The following is a 19,265-nucleotide window of genomic DNA, read 5'->3' on the forward strand; positions in this document are numbered from 1 at the left end:
AATTAACCTCAACATGTTTCTGGACCTTGTGGGAGGAAGCTGGAGAACCCGAAGAGAACCCACGCTGCACAGGAAGAACATGCAAACTCCACGCAGAAAGATCCCGGGTTTCCCCACCAGTGAACCGGCGACCTTCTTGCTGCAAGGCAACGGTGCTAACCACTGTGCAGCCCTCGGGCTAGTATCCTGATCCCTAATGTTTTGAATCCCTGGTCAGATGGCACAACAACCAAAGTGCAAAAATCAGATGGGATCTCCTGTCACTGAGCACTCTCCAGCTTATGCCTTTGTGTTTGAGTATGGGGAGTCTGAAAGGGTTCAATGCAAAAGATAACCCCCACATGGGGATTATCAAAGCTGTATTGTATTTTAGTCTAATTTACAAAGAACAATTTGAAGCAGAGGACTTGGCAGCTAGTGAAGCAGAATTTCTAATCCACATTCACACCTACGGACAATTTAGAATCACCAATTAACCTCAACATGTTTTTGGACTGTGTGGGAGGAAGCTGGAGAAGAACCCACGCTGCACGGGGAGAACATGCAAACTCCACGCAGAAAGATCCCGGGTGTCCTCACCGGGACGCAAACTGGCGATCTTCTTGCTGCGAGGCAACGGTGCTAACCACCTTGCAGCCCGCATTTAATACATTTAAGTGAAAATGTCAAACATTCTATTAGACAATTTATTGATTACGTCTCCATCATCACTGCATATCGTTATCGTTTAGGCTTAGTTCGAAGTCTCTGAACATATAAAGTTAAAATTGAGCTCTGGCTACAATCGGCTCTTTCTGGAGAAAAAGGAACAATATTTAAAGAGGAGAAAAGCTCGCCGCCTGTTATGCATTAGGTTGGAAATATTCTGCTTTTAAGTTACAGTCAGTTAAGAAAGTGAAACTGAAAAGAGACAAAAAAAACACAACAACTGCTGTGAATTACTTCAAAGAACACAAGCTAAAGTTTTTTAAGTGCCTCCCACATGGCCGCCCAGCCCGCTGACCCAACTTTCCCCAGAACCTGTGGGAGGATCTCAACTGTGACGTGTATGCAAGACAGAATAAGAAGACCTCAGAACTCGAAATGATCTGAAAGTAAGTTTCTAAATTAAGAATCGAAAAGACTCTTTGCTGGCTTCAAAAAGCATTTGCGAGATTTTTTCCACATCCAACCATGAATGTTTGATTTTGTAAATTTTTCATGAAATAAAAAATAAAAAAAACAGTATTAACATTTGAAGAGGATTCATTTAATGGGTATCTGCTGCACAGGTTGAATCTTCACTTCAAAAATCTGCAAAATTGCCTGCAGGGTGCAAACATCTTCTGCATGCAGCTGTGTGTCATCTGCTACTTCTCACTGGTTTCTTTTCACTCCAAAAGAAAAAAAAAAAAGTTTTCCACTCATGCTCCTCTCCTGCTATTTTAACTCTTACATGTAGCTCATTCTGAACCAGCACCTTGGCAATCAGTCACACTTTAAAAGCCTTTTTAAAAAAAAAAAATCTCACATAAAGAGATTAATTGGGAGAAAAGCACATCTTCTGCTCACATTTTGCACAGTGAAAGAGTCAAAGAACGAACGCTGATTGCCAAAACTGATGATTTATCTGAGCTAGAAGGAGGCAAATCTAAAGAAAGAACGGCACACAATACAAAGACTGCAATCTAAAAAAGAAACTCTATTACAAGTAAAAGTTTGGTTCGAAAATGTCAGCAAAAGACACTTCAAATATATTGCAGGGCTATTAAGTTTGACCTTGATTTTCATAAATCCAATTTATATGACAAAGAAGCAACAATCATCACAGCATCAGACGATCAAAGTGCATCAAGACCAACAGAATGAATCGATCCACGCGGCGCCCGAACTCATCGCTGCCATCTGACGATAGCTCTCTATTACATATGGAGTAACAATAATACAGCTGAATGCACTTCGGTGTGTATGGATTCAAGCCGGCCGCCGTTTCTAGCTCCACGTAATTGAGCCGCAGATTGACTCCATGTGCGGCATGCTCAGAAAATACCGCAGCCAAACGGAGAGCATCAACACTTTGTCTGCAAATAAATCATAATATTCGGAGGCTGACGGTGAAGAAGCATCTTTTAAAATCGATGTCTTGAGACGACAGGGTTTATACACACCCAGTAAATCCGATAAGATGGCGGCTAGATACTTTCTAAAATGAGGCCACACCGGGACACTCATTCGAAAAAAAAAAGCCGACAAGGCCAAGAGCACATAACTGACAGATTGGAAAAGTGATGAGTTTCATGAGATGAAGTTTTTCTAGAAGCGAGGTGGAGTCTGTGTATATAATTGAAAAGGTAATAATTGATAAGTTTGTGATTAGAATTTATAGAAACCAGTCTAACAAATTGGGGGTCTGAGCTTTCAAGTCTATAACAACATGATGCTCATGGGTGCATAATGAAGGCCTCTGGGCTACACCACAGGCTTGCATGGGAGATCTGAGGTGTAAGTATAGGGAATATTAAAAAAAACAGGTAAAAAAAACATGACATATGCTAGTGGATGTTCTAAGAACTTCCTCATATCAACATGTGGATACTCAGATGATTTCTTCTGTCAGCTGGCAAAAAGTAAAGCTGACATTTGCCATTCTAACAAAGAGTGAGCAGTTTTCTCTACATGTGGGCCACATTGACAAAAGTGTAGTATTTAGGAGGCAGCTTAGAGTATTCTAGGCCTTGTGAACAAACAGGAGCGGCTAAATCGTCCTCTAGACTGAAAAACAGCTTTTTTCCTACGGCTGTTAGAACAATAAATGCCTCCCAGTCAAAATAATGTGCAATATACAACTCCACTACCTCTGCCCAACATCCACTCTGTGCAATAATACATTGTGCTCATGATTTAATTTAATTTCATCCTGTATATAGAGTTCATTTCTTTTTGCTTGTTTATTGTATATAGTGTTTACAAAGTTTTTTACAAAGTTTTTATTGTTCCAAGTTCTTATATTTTTGCACTGAAAGGACTACACCTTCATTTCGTTGTACTTGTTACAATGACAATAAACAAATCTGAATCTGAATCTATAGTCTGACGTTTTATCAAAACAGCACGCGAAGATGTCGGTAAACGTGGTGGAGTGAAAACTGCAGCGTTCCCCGTTTGGCAAGCATCTAGAAACGACGCTAAAGCAACCCGTCAAGTGCAACACTTGAATAAATTCACATAATTAGGATCAACATTTCATTACTTTCACATTAAACGCAGATTGCAGGCGGCAGAAAAACTTCAGAGAAACGGAATAAATCCGCAGCAGGTCATTAAAAAACGCATTTTCACCATTCATGAAGTGAATGGCAGCCACAGTCTTAGGAGGGCGGAAAACACGCCGAGCGACGAGCAGCTGTTTGGCAGAACTGACTGGCAGCCCGTTAATGCCACTGCTGATAAGATTATTGGCTTCTAGAAATTAATCTTTGCTGCCATTTCCTGCTCGTGGTCATTGTCTTTGTAAATTGTGTTTCTCCTCCTATACATAGAGTGAAGTTGCACTTTCCCTCGCTCGGCCGAAAATTTGCCTTTTTTTGTATTATTCATGCATGAATGCTCACTGTAATTACACAGTGTGGTGCTGCTGCTGCTAATAAATGTCCACAAACTCTAATAAAGGACAAAAACAAACCTTAAACTTTCTCCAATGGCTAAATTATCCTAAATGCTCATAACAAAAGTCATAGAAACACAGATCCCTAGATGAATCTTGAGTGAAATTCTTGAAGAAGCATATGAGGAGTGTCAGAAGAGTTCCAGGATTGGTGTCACAAGACATGTATTTTATACCCAAACTACCAGTTTTCCCCTTTAGACGATCAACCAGCATGTCTAAAAAGAGATTCTTTTGCTTTGCTCAGAAGAGGCGAGAGTTGTGGCAGGACAAGTGGTGGCTGCTTCACCAAAAGTTCCAGGACTGGTGTCACAAAGGATATATTTCAAACCCAAAGTAATCGCCAGCACGTCTACACAGAGATCCTGCGGCGATTGCTTCGTTCAGAAGAGGCGAGAGTTGTGGCAGGACAAGTCGTGGCTGCTTCACCATGACAACCTGCTCACGATGCCCTGAGCATCCGACAGGTCCTGGCTGAGAAGAACATCACCGTGCTGGAGCAACCTCCCTACTCACCCCACCTGGCTCTGTGTGATTGTTTCTTCTTCCCAAAGCTCAAGGGGGTCATCAAGGGGACCTGTTTTGAAGACGTGGACGACATCAAGACGGCTGTGATGACGGAGGATCCCGGAAGAATCCTTCCAGGAGTGCATGGCGGCGTAGCAGAGAATGATTCAAGGAACTTTATTTTTCCTGCCAGCTCACATTCACATGTTTGTGGTGCGAAATTAGTACTCAGGTCCCGTTGTTTTTAAGAAAAAGTCTAATAAATAATAGGTACAATAAAAACAAGAGCAAAAAGCCTGGACAGTGTGTTAGACTTCAGGGGGAAAACTCTTTTGTGACACCAGTCCTGTAAATGTTCTGACACACCTCCTATATAAAACAGAAATTGACGAACAAATATTTACAAAATCAGCACGTTTAGACATTTTACTGACATGTCCAGGTCCCTAAGCTACATGTGTTGGGCACTTGATTCAGTTTCTGCCTGATATCACCTCCTCAGCAACACTCATTCTGTTATCGGTAGCAGGCCTGCCGCTGCACATGATCTGCTGCTTCCCACCTTTTTGTGTGTTTCTCTTTAATGTGTCGCTCTTTGCCCACCTACTTGCCCCTAATTTAAAAAAACTGTCAACAGGTGCAGAAGTCTGACTGAGCGTTACAGAAAACACTTGATTGCAGTGATTGGCTCAAAGGATTGTTGAACAAAATATTAGTTTACGGGTCCCATCGTGCTTGTTTGTTGTGTTGCTGTATTTTAAAAATAATATTCCTGTTGAACCACAATTCAAAAGCAACGTCATGATTTTCATTAAACTTTTATTCATTATTACTTTTGTCACTTTCAGCTTATTTCAGTGACAGCTTTTTTTCCCCCTTCTTTAATGGGAGGGTATGAATACATTTGAGGACGTCTGTATATATCTCGCTGGGTGGCTCGCTGCATGTGGTAGTTAGCGCCGTCGCCTCACAGCTTCCGAATCTTGGTCTGGGGTCTTTCTTTGTCTGGTTTGCATGTCCACCCCGTGCAGCGTGGGTTCTCACCAGGTGCTTCCTCCCACAAGTCCGAGGAAATGCTGAGGTTAATTGGTGATTCTAAACTGTCTGTAGGTGTGAATGTGAGTGTGTTTGGTTGGTTGCCTTCACCCTTAGTCAGCTGGGATAGGCTCCAGTCCTACAGAACCCCACATATATAATCTTGCACCGTCCGAATGTTCAGTCAGAGATTCTACCGCATTCTGCTCGTGGCAGCTAATGAAGCCTCGAGCTGCTCGCGTCAAGCGGAGACGAGGAATGAGTCACTCCACATTTGCAGATTGTAGTCCGAAATGAGTGCGACCCAAGTGACTTCATTAGAGGCGATTTATTAGGCTTCACACATTTCCCTCCGGAGCTGCAAACATCTTGGCACATTTCATTTTTTTTTCTTCTACTTGTGCCGTTAATGTCCCCGAGAACCGCTAGTCCGCTTTGAAACACAACTTTAGTGGATTTTCTCTTGAAGCTTTCATTTAAAGTTTTGCTGTTGCATCAACGTCTCTTTGGTTTACACAAGCTTCGGTTGTCACTTGGCTCCTCTTTTTTTTTTGTTAAGATAATGTTTTTCTTCCCTGTACCGGGTAATGACAGAGAGCAGGGGTGAATGAAGGGATGGTACGCAGCAAAAAGCATCAAAGCCTCAACTTGCTCTGCCCTCAAGTTGAAAAGACTCATTCTTTGTACGTAGTGTGGAAGCTCGTCACCTCATGTCTGGCTCCATTTTCCTGTTATCAGCACTAATTCTCCTCCCGCTCCATTTCCTCTTATTGCTTACCGGACACATTAAGCCTCTGTGTCATTTCCATTTTGTCCACATCACCTGATCTCCACTGCGCTGCCATTTACCTCCATCGCTCCTCAGCTCTTACGCCGGACCTTTCGCCTTCTGTCTACATCACCTCCAACCATCTTTCTCTGCTTGATCCTTTCAGTTTGTTTACCCAGATTACTGCCTGCATGTTGACAACCAAAGTTTTTGCCTTTTAGATAAAGTAAATTGCCTTTCCTCTTATCTGCATTGACTCTGTGCTGCTTTTCAATCCGCCACTTCATCCCACTATATATTACAATGAGAAAATAAAACGTGTCTCAGGATTATTGTCTTAAATTGCATTTGGAAAAAAGCTCGTTTATGAACACTTAGGGGAAAAAACAAAACAATAAAGAAAACAATATAAAAGTGTTAAAGGACAATCAAATGAGGATTGGTGATTTAGAAGGAAGCGAGTCGTAAATTTGCGCTTGCAGTACAGATGACACGTTTTTCATTTAGCAGATGACAACTTCTTCTTCAACTTGATAATTGAGTCGTGTTCAGTCTCACCTGTTCTTCTTTGGTATACAGCTGGAAGCACTCGTCCAAAGTGCAGCTATGCTGCTGCAGATGCTGCTGCTGCTGGTTCCTCACGCTCTCCGCATCCTTCACCACCTCCTCCTGGATGCTGCCGAACAGACTGGAGCACACAATATATGTCTTATTCCCATTCAGCGGTGTTATTTCTTTGAATCGATGGGAGCGCGTTCGACAGGCTCGGATCGAATCAGTGTGTGTTCTGGGAACCGAGCAAAAAAAAATGAAACCACGGGAGATAAACTGTGTTTGACTCCATGTTTTTTTTTAGGCTTCATTACGTCGACTCTGCTGACAGTACAAGCACAATGCTTACCATTCTTTAGAGCTGTGCTCCCACTCGATAACAAGTTTCACATGAGGCGGTCCCCCCGGGCCGCAGAACTTCAGAGCTCTGCAAGAAAAACAACAGTAAAATCACCATCCAAGTCTTACGATCTTTATTCTGTGATCGCGTTGCATCATCTTCAAAAGCCTAAAAAACACAAAAACCAACCGAGGCTGAAGTCTGTGCTGCTGTCATGGAATAGAGCTGCTCTGGTGGCGATAAATGGTCTACGAATGTTTGTGCTTGTTGGTTTTAACGTTCTTTCACACTGATAGAGACGAGCACATACGCACACGGTGGCAGCAGGATTACACGAAGCCACTCAAAGCACACCTGAGACCTGCTCTCACATCACGTTTTAGGATGCACACATCTGATGTGGATTAATAATGTGGCGACAGATTCTTTATTTCAGAGCTTAGCTACAACACTTTGATCTGAGGAGGAAAGATGAAACAGTATCTAACAGCCAAACAGCTCTGACAGAGGGCCAAGTGCATGTATTACTCTAAATGTAAATGCTAGCGGCTGAGAGAGTTTTTTTTTTGTTGTTGTTCTGGCAGGATGATGATGAATCATTGGACCAGATGTTTTTGGAGCCATGTTCGTTTTATTCTGAGAAGCACCTGTACTCATTCTGTCTTTTAAGTACAAACATGTTGTGCCACTGTTGTTCCCTTTTACCATGTTTAACCATCTGAACTGTAAGCAATTTCTGGGCGCTATTTGCTCCTGTCACATCTTTACTTGCTGTGGGCTCATTTTTCACTGTAATGCAAAGTAGTTCTGCACCTCTATGGAGACGGCACAACCACGTAGAGAAGCAGCAATAACTCAAAGATCTGTGCAGTGAGATGCAGCTACAATGCAATAAATCATAAAGAATGAAAAAAACAAAACTTGAATTTCCTTGATTAATTATTTTTCAAAAATGGATAAAAACCTGAAATCAACATGTACAACATTTTCACAAGTTCCAACAGGTGTTACCTAGACGGAAAAAAGTAATACTACATATGAGGTAAATCGAACTACAGTCATGACTCGATAATCCGGCACTAAATGTAAAACCTTCTTTTATGTCGGATAGTAAGGCTGTCGGATTGTCAAGACGGAGGTCGAGATACAAGGAGGGCTTGATGCTTGAAGGCTCATTTGTTGTTAATGTTCATTGTTCATAGTTGTTATAATAACTAGTAGGGCTGGTCCCAATAGCACGTTCTGGTCTCAATTAATGATGAATATCAGAATATTCGGTGCGGTCGGGGGACGCTTCCATCCCGTGGGGTGGAAGTGGGCGGAACACACAGGCAGGACTTGGCTGCTGATACCAGTTTACTTAGTGGTCACAGTTCTGTTTCCACCATCGCCGTCACCACCATCCATGTTTATTTCCACAAAGGCTGAGCACGCTCGCTGCATGTGACGTCGTCGTGTCCTCTTCTGTGCATGCAGGACACTTCAGCGTCATATGAATTTCACACAGCAGATCACATGCAAGTCGTATTTAATTGGAAATGTGAACGAACTCACAAAAAATCAGATTTCACAAAAAAATCTGAATTGAGCATTAAGTCCTGCAGTGTGAACGTAGCCAATCTGTGGGATTGTTCAGTCAGATAATACGCTGTTATCCTCATTTGTGACATAAAATGTCACGTCGGAGTCGGAATCCAAGGCTGTCGCTATGTTAAGGATATTTTTCATAGGTTACGTTCGTTTTTACTAAAAACCTGTTGGACAGCAAGGTTTTCGGATTGTTAAGGGTCGGATTATCGAGTCATGACTGTATTTACATTTTTAACCTGTTTCCATGTTTGCCTCCTTTGTGGAAAGGAGCCTGCAGTTCACCTGAAAATCACTGAATTTTTGTCACATGACTGTTGGTCACAGTTCTTACAAATGGTTTCCCAGTTTGGATGAGAATCACGTAAATTCTTATGTTTCATTTTTTAATTTTTTGCAAAAAAAAAAGTTAAACGGGACATTTAGAATAAAAGGATTTAGATGAAATATTATGATTTTTGGCTTCAACTTGGTTAATTCCCCCAAAGGAGCAGCACTTTTACGCGTGACACATTCAAGGATCATTAGAAGTGTAAAAATCTGATGGTAGTTATGTCTGTTTTTACAGTTTCTGGCTCTGAAAATGGTGCCATTTTGGTGAACATGTATTATTTATTCTAGCCATTGGGTTTTAAGGTTCAGAGGGTTCAGACAGTTAAAGCTTGATCATGTATCTACTGAGCTTTGCCACTAGATGTCGACCTTACACAACATGCCAACACAAATTAAACTCAACGATTATGAAAACACGAAAATCTGACATATCATTGATTGGATTTTCCACCTACTGTATCTAAAAATGGTCTTTTCTGTCTCCAAACTGTCACTTTTTTCTGTTTATTTTTGACTCATGTGTCTCAGAATGTCTCTTGTTGAAACACAGCCCGCTGTGTAAAAACCTTGCCACCTAAAAACTGAACAAAAACTCAGTCCCAGTGGCAGCTGAACAAGTGGCCAATTAAATTCTGCACAAGTCTGTAATTATTCGAGTGGCACACAACAAACTCCATAACAGCATGCATACGAAGCATTTAGTAATTAGGTGGTTGGATAACCAGCAGAAGGCAGCAGATCGAGAAAGTTAATTCTATTATACTAACAACAAGATAAACCAAAACTATCCAAAAATATAAAATACAACTAGAATTGGTGAGGGATTAACTGTTGGTATTAAAGGTGGAAAATTCCTCCAAGTCTTCGAAACTGTTTGACATTAAGTCTTCAATAAAAATGTTCACTTCTCACAGCTGATACCAACATGCATGCATGTCCTGAGTATTAGGAAAACCGTGTCATATAAAATCACAGCTACCACTGTAAGTAATAACTATGTGGGACAATTTATTTGTGTGTAATCTGTGAGAAGCGACCCGTTAATATACTGGTTTAAGTGACTCACTCACAACAAGCTGGAGGGAACTGAATGTGCAGCAAATCGGCCGGCACGAATCTGAACAAACTCTCCAAATTGTACAAAGTCTGAAGACGCCTCAGTTCTTAGTTCACGCTGCTTCAATTTAACACAACCTGCCGAGGTTTCCTTTAGGCACACGTCGGCCCCCGCTGCCGTCTGCATTTCAGAAATATTCATGGAATTTTTCCTCTCTGTGAATTGTTAGCGTGCTCATTACCGATGATGACAGTGTTTACTACCGAACAAATTGCTGTTCGACAACAACAGAGATTACCTTGGATTTAAAAAAAGGAAATATTTATAAAGTACGGTAAAATCCATAATGGGAAATGCAGCACAGAGAGGATGTCAGAGAAGGAGGAAACTTTAATAGAGCTGACAAAGTTTGACAAGAGTGATCACATGAATTCATAATGAGAAGTATCTTTGCATTTGAACCGAGTCAGTGGGCGAGAATGTAAAGATTACCTGCAATGAAAATCTTCCTTTTATACCTGTTGAATCTCTCTATATAGTGGAAGATGGAGCGACACAAGCTGTCAATGCCTGAACACCTTGAAAGTGCCGTTTATAGATAACAGCAGAGAAAAAACAGATTCTGCAACTAGCAGTTTGGGGTTTTTCTCTGTCTTTATCCGTTTACTCTAATAATACAAGTTGTCATTGTGCTCTGTGGTCGGTGAGTCGGTGCTTCATAGATTTGCACATTTCAAAAGAAAGCAACAGTATGCATGAATCCGAGCCATTTTAAGGCAGAAAAGGGATTATGCTAATGGAGGAAAATAACTTTGATAGACAGTAATGAGTTTCTGGGGGTTTAATTAATGATAGGAAAAGAACCGAAAGAATAATTTAGATTTAGGCATATCTTTAAATTTGACACTAATAACCTCGTTCCTAAACGTCGACACGTCCAGGCTCTGGTGGCGCTCAGTGACCCGGTGGCCCCTCTTACGGGTTCTGACTTAGTAACAAAGAAAGTGTATAACTAGGAGCATTTTAAAGTTATTTTTTTGGCCTTTGTTGGATAGCGTTAGTGAGAGAGAGACAGGAAAGTGGGGGAGAAGGACATGTGGGAAAGGGTCATGAGCGGGATTCGAACTCATGACCTCCACATGGGGACTGTAGCCCTGCACATGGGACTCCAGCTCAACCAGGTGAGCTGTAGCAGCGCCCCCACTGGGAGCATTTTGAAGTTTTTTTTTTTGGCCTTTGTGGGATAGTGTCAGTGAGAGAGAGACAGGAAAGTGGGGGAGATGACATGTGGGAAAGGGTCACGAGCGGGATTCGAACTCATGACCTCCATATGGGGACTGTAGCCCTACACATGGGACGCCAGCTCAACCAGGTGAGCTATAGCGGCACCCCCCACTGGGAGCATTTTGAAGTTATTTTTTTTGGCCTTTGTGCCTTTATTGGATAGTGTCAGTGAGAGAGAGACAGGAAAGTAGGGGAGAGGAATGGGGGGAGGACGTGTGGGGAAGGTTCATGAGCGGGATTCGAACCCATGACCTCCACATGGGGACTGTAGCCCTGCACATGGGACGCCAGCTCAACCAGGTGAGCTACAGCGGCGCCGGAGCATTTTAAAGTCAAGCTGAAACAAATAAAGAGATTTGTCATGCCATATTGCCTACTGTTCTGTCTGTACTTTCACATTGTGCTTCATGTATTCGGAAGGAACACCCGTGTGCACAAAGTCAGCAAAATCCCATTTGCATTTTGACTGTGACACAAGGAACGAGCTCCCCCAGACTCAGTGAGGGCATGCAGCAATACGAGCCCACACAAAAGCATGTGCAGAAACAGACAAACGTGCTTGATTAGATACGCACACACACACACAGCTGCCTACTGAGTATCTCCTCAAACCTGGAAGATGATCTCATTTCCTTGCTGCTTTGTCGAAGGCCTGACCTTCAGTGCAGCTCAGCGCAACAGCATCAGAGATTTATGCTAAGCTGCTCCGCTGTACGGTGAAACCTTTTAATCACAACGGGGGGGTGGGAGCCCTTATCTTCACACCGTCATTATACCCTATTGCCGATAATCCTATTAAGATCCGCCGCTTCCTGAAGGGAATAGCAGCGTTTTTGTCGAATGCACTCGAACACCTGTGAAAACCAGTTTGTGCAGTCATTTATCCCACTCGCTCATATGGCTCTTTATTGGTTTCCTGCCATTTTTCCGATGCTGCTTTCACCTGCAGTCTGTCATTCGTATGGCACGCGTCCGTTTGTTTATCATTCCAGTGCCAAGAGTGTTGACAATAAGTTCCAGTATGTGTGAAGGACTTTTATACGCCGATCAGCCACAACATTTAAAAGCAGCTCTGACACATCGGGGCACGGAGGCGGGACTTTTGGGAGGATCGTGCGACGTCTGGCGGCAGGTGTTTTGGTTGCTATTGTGTTGTGGACTCTACGGATTGGGCTTGTTCTGGTGCATACCTCGTGCTCTTTGTTGTGTTACTGCACATTGTCCTGCATGAGTAAAGTTTTAGCTGCCTGTCAATAGATCATCCACATGCCAGGAAGTGCAGTTTCCCAGCAGAACAGGGTTTTGTAATGAGATAATCAACATTATTGACTTTACCCGTAGGTGGTTTAGTTGCAGATCGGTGTGTATGTGGACAGTAATAAACATGCTGCTTATGTATTTGTGTTTATCCCCGTGGATGCAATGTACAGTGTGAGTGTGTGGCCTACCTGTCAACTGCAGGGTGGTACAGCGGCCTGCTGTCCTGTGGGGACAGGTAGCTGTAGGCTGCAGATCCTCCAACCACTCTGATCTTAAAAAGCACTCCAGCATTCTGCAAGGAGAGACGCACACATTAATGCAGCTGTGACTCTGACTAAAAGCAACATCACTAAGGTCACCGGGGTGGAAATGTATGCTGGGGTCAATAAAAAAACTCATCTCTCCTGCAAAGTTTCAAAATCAAGAACAAAAACTAAACAGTAGACAAATCCATACACTTGTTTAGCTGCAGTTTGAATCATTGATTTTTAAGCAGCAAACTTACATTTTACTGTATATTGAGTGTTTAAAAACATTAAAAAGAGAAAAGCCAAAAAGTGCATCATCGATCAGCGTTTCCAAATCAGGAACATCATCCGTGTGGCCGGACACAGAGAGACGTCAGAGGTTTAACTCAGGACAGAGACGCACATTCTGCATCTGACACAGAAGTGCGACACCTTGTGTTCGAGAGTGAGGGTTACAGACAACAACAGTGCAAGAAATGTCACTGCAATGATGTAATAACAAACTGACAAACACAGCCGGTGTCTCAGTACGTCAGAACATGATGATGCTGGAAGGATGAATCCAGTATGACATGGTACATGGTGATGTGAGAATTAAGACGACGCTTGTAAAAATGTGTTGTGAGGGGTCTTCATACATACAAACAGTACGATGTGGAACCATGTGCTTCCCCAATTTTTGTGCTCTTTACATCAAGTCCTTACAACATTACCAGAGAAAGGTGTAAAGGTTTGGAAATGGTGACGTCAAAAGTCTTTTTGTTGGTATATGGTAGGGAGGGCGCTTGGTTAAATTATCTGCGAGTTCTTTTGTGAGTTTTATCATTAACATAGCAAATATATGAAGTATACAGTCTTGTAGCCCAGCGGTCCCCAACCTTCTTTGCACCACGGACCAGTTTTAAGCAAGAAAGTTTTCTATGGACCGGTCATTGCACACGTAACAAAATATAATAGCTTTTTTCTATTAAAAAGTTTCATAAACAAATAAAATTGCTTTTTATTGCTCCCTACGATCCTCGGGCAAAGGTCTTTTAACTGTCCCAGAGACCCGGCTGAAAACAAAGGGGGACAAAGCATTTTCAGTCCGGGCGCCGAGGCTCTGGAATGACCTGCCCAAGGAAATCAGGTCGGCTAAGTCTGTGCTCTCTTTTGAGACAGTTCTTAAAACATATTTTTATTGGAGAGCTTTTCCTGATTTTATTAAGTTTTATGTTTTTTTAGCTTCTTGCTCTTTGTGTGTGCCTTTCTACTTTTATCAATTGTTCTGTATGCTTATTACATTCTAATTTTAATTTATTTTACTGAAAGGCACTTTGTAACATTTGTTTTGAAAAGTGCTCTATAAATAAAGTTTATTATTATTATTATTATTATTATTATTATTATTATTATTATTATTATAAATATGTATTTGCTTCTTCTTCTGTCTTAATCTCTCCCACTTTCCAAAGAAGCTTTCTTGAGACGTTTGTTTTTTTTATTCATTTCAGCAGCGATTAGACCAGGGGTGTCTAATCCTGGTCCTCGAGGGCCACAGTCCTGCATGTTTTAGATGTTTCCTTCTTCCAACACACCTGATTCAAATGATCAGCTCCTCATCAAGCTCTGCAGAAGCCTGATAACGATCCTGATCATTTGAATCAGAGGGAAACATCTAAACCATGCAGGATTGTGGCCCTCGAGGACCAGGATTGGACACCCCTGGGTTAGACTGACGGCTCTGCTTAACTGCGGAGCATGAAAACTGACTGAGTCAAGGGCGAGAAACAAGCACAGATGGGAAGACGAGGTGGTCATTTTTCCAAAATAAAACACCATGCAGACTCTGCTGGAAATAAAAATAAAGCAATAAAATGTTTTTTTTCTTTCTGTGCGGCCCGGTACCAAATGCACCCACAGCCCGGTACCGGTCCACGGCCTGGTGGTTGGGGACCACTGTTGTAGCCAATTTAGATTTATGCTGCGTGTCTATGTTGTATATGTGTATGTGTGTGTATGTGTGTGTGTGTGTGTGTGTGTGTGTGTCTCTCTTTGGTGAAGCACTTGGTTGCTAGGGTTACCTGCACACCTGTGGGCATAGGCAGAGGTAGATAAGGGAGACACAGGTGATCAGTGTCAGGGATTTGAGCCAGGGGAAGCCACACAGTTTCTCAACTGTGCCTGTGTGTGTGTGACCGTCTGAATGAGTGTTGTAGTATTATTGTTGGGTTTTTTTGTATACGAGCTCAATTTTAAGTCACCCAGCCTTTTCTAGGTGTTTTCAGATTTGCAAGAAACAGTAAATAAAGTGTTAAAACACACATCCATAGTGGATCGTGTTTTTACGCACCACCACGAGTTGTCTTCAAAATCCCTTGAGTGGCATTTTTGTAGGTAAATTGCCGCTACATACAGTTTATCTATAAATATATATCATCTGTGTTGTGTAGTAAAAAGTTTTATGAGTTAAGTTTCGTCGCTGTGGTTGCTTGTCATCTAATAAAGGCTCGGCAGCCATGAGAACTAATTTAGGACAGTACGGAAAACAAACATGTCAAAATATGCCACTAGAAACAGAAATAAAACAGTCACGGCCTGTGGGTGGTGTAATGCATCTGAAAAGACAGCATGAATGTGAAGAAGTGATTTATCGTTTCAGAGTGTTTGGACAGTTTAAAAACCAAGTGCTGCAAAAACCTAAACAGTTCTTTGAGTTGGGGCCGAATCCCACTGGATCTACAGCACATCTACAGCGAGCCTCGCCGCCTCCACACTGCGAATAGAGAAAACGCATTTACAGACGTATCAAAACTTCTTTGCCGCAAGGACGTGAGGGCCGAGTTACGGGAGAATCGAGGGCAGCGTCGGGTTTCTAATGTGTTCATTCTGCGCAGGCTGCTGTTGGAGAATGGGAGCTGCAGCCGAGCATAAAGAGAAGTAAATTAGTCGGTTAATAGGAGACTAAAGCGGTAAATGAAAAAGGCGCAGTCTCTCTTCTTGGTTTTATGGGGCTTGAGCAAGCGTGCATTCAGATGGCCTCATCTGTCTGTTGGACTCTAACGGGGGAGAGCAGACAGGAGACGTCACTCTAATGAGTGTCGCACAAGAATTTGGCACAGTTTTATTTAATTGGACTTAGCATCCGTAATCTGTCTTAATGGAGAGTCGTCGATAGCAGTGAGGATGCTGGATGTAGGAACGTTTCCCAAACCTCTGGGTAGACGAATCAAATCATGTAAAAGCCACGCTGCAGTCACATAAGATAAGGAACGAAAAAAAAAAAACCTTGGATGAGTGGAATGCTAACAGGCAGCTTAATAATTGACTTCCACTCTTTCTATCAGCTGCACAACGCATGTTCAGTTGAAAATAGGAAAGATCTTCAATCATAAAGGAAGGCAGGGAGCATAAAATAAATTAATATGGCGTCCCCTTTAATTTAATGGAACTGTAGAGTATGGTGCTGAAACCAAAATGCAACTATGAAAAGTTTAAAAATGCTGCAAAGATCTATGCCAATTCAAGAGAAAAGAATTTTAGGCAAATTTTCAGCAGATAGCAAACATCTTCCAGGAATCAGATATATTATATATAGGGCGAGGGTTGAGGAGTGACGACACTGGGTGAGATAGATCATCATGCTCTATCACCAGACTGTGCAACATGTTACATGTATCTGCATATTGTATACTGAATTTGAATTTGAATGCTGATTTGACTTGAATTTGGATTTGGATTTGATTTAATTTGATTTGAATTTTGAATGCTGTTGTTATGTTGCTGATTTTATGTTGGTGTTGAGTTGTTTTTTGGTGTAGAAATTACCAATTTCTAATAAAGTTTTATTCTAATGAAGTTTTATTCTAATTCTAATTCTAATTCTATTAAAAAATAATAATAATAAAAGGGATTTTTAAACCTTTAAAAGTTCAACTCAAAGTGATGACACGAGCCAGGAACCCCTCTTTAAGTCAGAAAGTGTGCATTTATATGTAAATGTCATGTTTCAAACTTGATCAGCCTTTAAACTAAAACTCAGAAATGTTTTTACAAAGTTAAGAATAAAAGGAAAATGAATTAAGATTTAGAAAATGTGGCTTTTAGCTCACAAAACACCCACCAGCTCAATTCTTTTTTCAACTATTTTATAACAAAAAAAACCCTTTGCACAGTACATAAGGGCTGTGATAGAATTGATGGATTCATGAATGTATTATCTTTTTTTTTTTTTTTTCTCCTACCCTGAGTTGTATCTTCCTGCACAATCCACTGGGTGGCATCAAAACACTGTGCAGTGATAGTTCAGGGACTAAATGAATGAACCGAAGCCCTCACATATGATGCCCATCCAAAAACACTTGTAATCAGACAAGAGTGTTGTTTACTGCAGGCGTCTATATGACACATAGATGACAGGAAATTCACATAACATCCTCTTGTGTTTTTACATTAGATGAGATCACATATATATATTTTTTCCCCCATCATTAAAGATTCAAGCCATGCCCCTTTGGGATACAGGTGGCCTTTCCAGGTTAAAATACACACAAATCTACCAAAACTACCTGGTGATCGTGTTTATCGAGATGAAACAGGAGACGAGGCTTCAACAGCTCTGTTTCTGCCCAAACAGGTTTTGAGGAATTAACTATGAAACTGAGATAGCGATCAGTAAACAACAAAGAGCAAATTTTTTTCTCCTCCTTCACTTATAAAGTAGAGAGGCTGCTCGCTCTGGATGAGGCCGCCTCAAATATTGCCCGTCACCATGCCGTTGCCCGTGGCAACCCGACGACCGGCAGCGGGGACGACGTGCGTGCGTGAATGGGCGCTCGTATGTGGCTGTTTATTCAAGGGTGTCAAGCTGTGGATTAGGGCTTATGATGTACAGATCACTCGAACTGTGCGCGGAGAAACAAATGAAGCTGAAGTGGAGCTTGTCGGGGAAAACGTTGCCACAGTTCGCGGCACATGCTGAGTGGAAGAGAAAGTCGAGGTGAGTTTTAACATGCAAGACCGGCGCTCCGCAAAACAAACACTTCACATTTAGAGGATGGATTGTGTCGATACTAACTTAGGTTATGTCGTGTCCACAGAGATGTGATGTCTTAATAGAATAGAAATAAAATCTGCTTATTTTCTCCCTTTATTTTACAGTATAGACTTTTTCCAAAAAAAAAAAACAGGAGACTTGTGTTATTGTGGTTTGAGTGGGTGGCGACATAATTGAATTTATGCTCAGCACATAAAACCATTATTACTGTCACACAAAAAGGCTGCTGCTGCTGCTGCTGCCGGTGTGTGTGTGTGTGCCCTTGTGAATATAATGTCCTCGTTTGCACTCCGCTACTGTATCGTTAATTTGAATTAAATACGTGATGAAAAGCAGTTTACAGTGTTTCTAATTTAAACACTACTTTATGTGAGACACCAGGGATCTCAAAGCAACCACAAAAAGAGCGACAGGACTCGGATTTTATTCACCGCTGACGACCCTTTAGTGCTTTCACACATGTACAGAAATGTGCCCTTTGTGAGGATTGACGGCTTTTGGAGGTTTTAGTGCGCGACACACAAAAGAGGAAGTGATTAGTGGAGTGAGAGAGCGGTTAGTTTGCAATGAATTAAAGAGGAACAAGTACAAGATACTTAATTGTCAGAGCAAAGTCCCACCTACAAACACTCAAACTTCAACAACAGTAATTACTCAGCCAGCCTGCTAAAAAGGAAATCAATTTTGTAGTCACCGCAGAGTAATGAGTAAAAATTAATCCCTCGAATTATGGAAAAAAACAAGCATGCAATGGACTACATCACTGTGCGGCGTAACCTTTGTCTATTTTTACAACAGCTCCAAATGTGACTCAGACGTTATAAAAACTAAACAGATCACTTCCACCCACTCTTGCGCTGCTATTTTAATCCATTCCACCGGACCGCTGGAGGTCACGGAGTCCGGGAACCTCTGAGCTGAAGGGTCGAGGACGCAGAGCAGGAGTGGGTGACATGTTATTGGTTAGCGAGGGTGCAGGCATTACCTGAGCCTGAGATCCATTCAGCATCAGATAATAGAGCTTGCTGAGGATGCTCTGTTGCAGCTGGTCCCAGGAGATACTCCTGTCCTCCAGCATGAGAAATGGAGGCCCGAACCTGTGAGACAGGACGAGAGGAGGGCGGGAAAGTGTTTTAGTGTTACGAAAAGGAAAAAAAAAAAGTTCTTTATGTCTTATTATTTATTACCATTTACATTACTTTTTAATTTTTTAAAAATCCCCATGCATTTTTAAGGCATTACATCATTTATGTAAATCCAGCTGTTGGCACATCATCCTTTTGGTAAAAAGGAAAGGCATAATATGCTGATAAAAGTCCTTACAACTTTTTGTGTCATCACCATATCTGTCAGGATGTCAAGTGTCGAGTGCATTAAGACGTTAGTGACGGTGCCTTGTGTCCTGTACCGACATCCTGAGGAGACATTATGTGTGGCCAAGAGACAAATGAAGCTGAGAAACTATCGCGTGTGCCATAAGGCAATCATGCATTATGATGGGTTCACTGTCTCTAGGTTAATGCAAGGATTATGTTTCCCCTGACTGCACAGCACCGGACATCCATCCATCCGTTATCTATACAGCGTTTTATCCTCAGTGGGGAGGCTGGAGTCT

The 19,265-nt window shown here is 41.9% G+C and overlaps 1 protein-coding gene across 1 annotated transcript in view; it reads right to left on the bottom strand.

Annotated features, from left to right (window-relative positions):
• usp43a (ubiquitin specific peptidase 43a) overlaps positions 1-19,265 on the bottom strand; it is a 159,807-nt gene that overhangs the window by 31,011 nt on the left and 109,531 nt on the right. The window contains exons 8-11 of the mRNA XM_008278480.1: positions 18,636-18,747; positions 12,556-12,659; positions 6,856-6,933; positions 6,513-6,642 (exon numbers count right to left, since the gene is read on the bottom strand). Of these exons, the coding sequence (XP_008276702.1) occupies positions 6,513-6,642; positions 6,856-6,933; positions 12,556-12,659; positions 18,636-18,747 (424 nt within the window). The remainder of the gene's footprint in view (positions 1-6,512; positions 6,643-6,855; positions 6,934-12,555; positions 12,660-18,635; positions 18,748-19,265) is intronic.

This window comes from Stegastes partitus, unplaced genomic scaffold (genome assembly GCF_000690725.1).
Source record: "Stegastes partitus isolate 25-593 unplaced genomic scaffold, Stegastes_partitus-1.0.2 Scaffold124, whole genome shotgun sequence".
NCBI classification, from domain to species: domain Eukaryota; kingdom Metazoa; phylum Chordata; class Actinopteri; family Pomacentridae; genus Stegastes; species Stegastes partitus.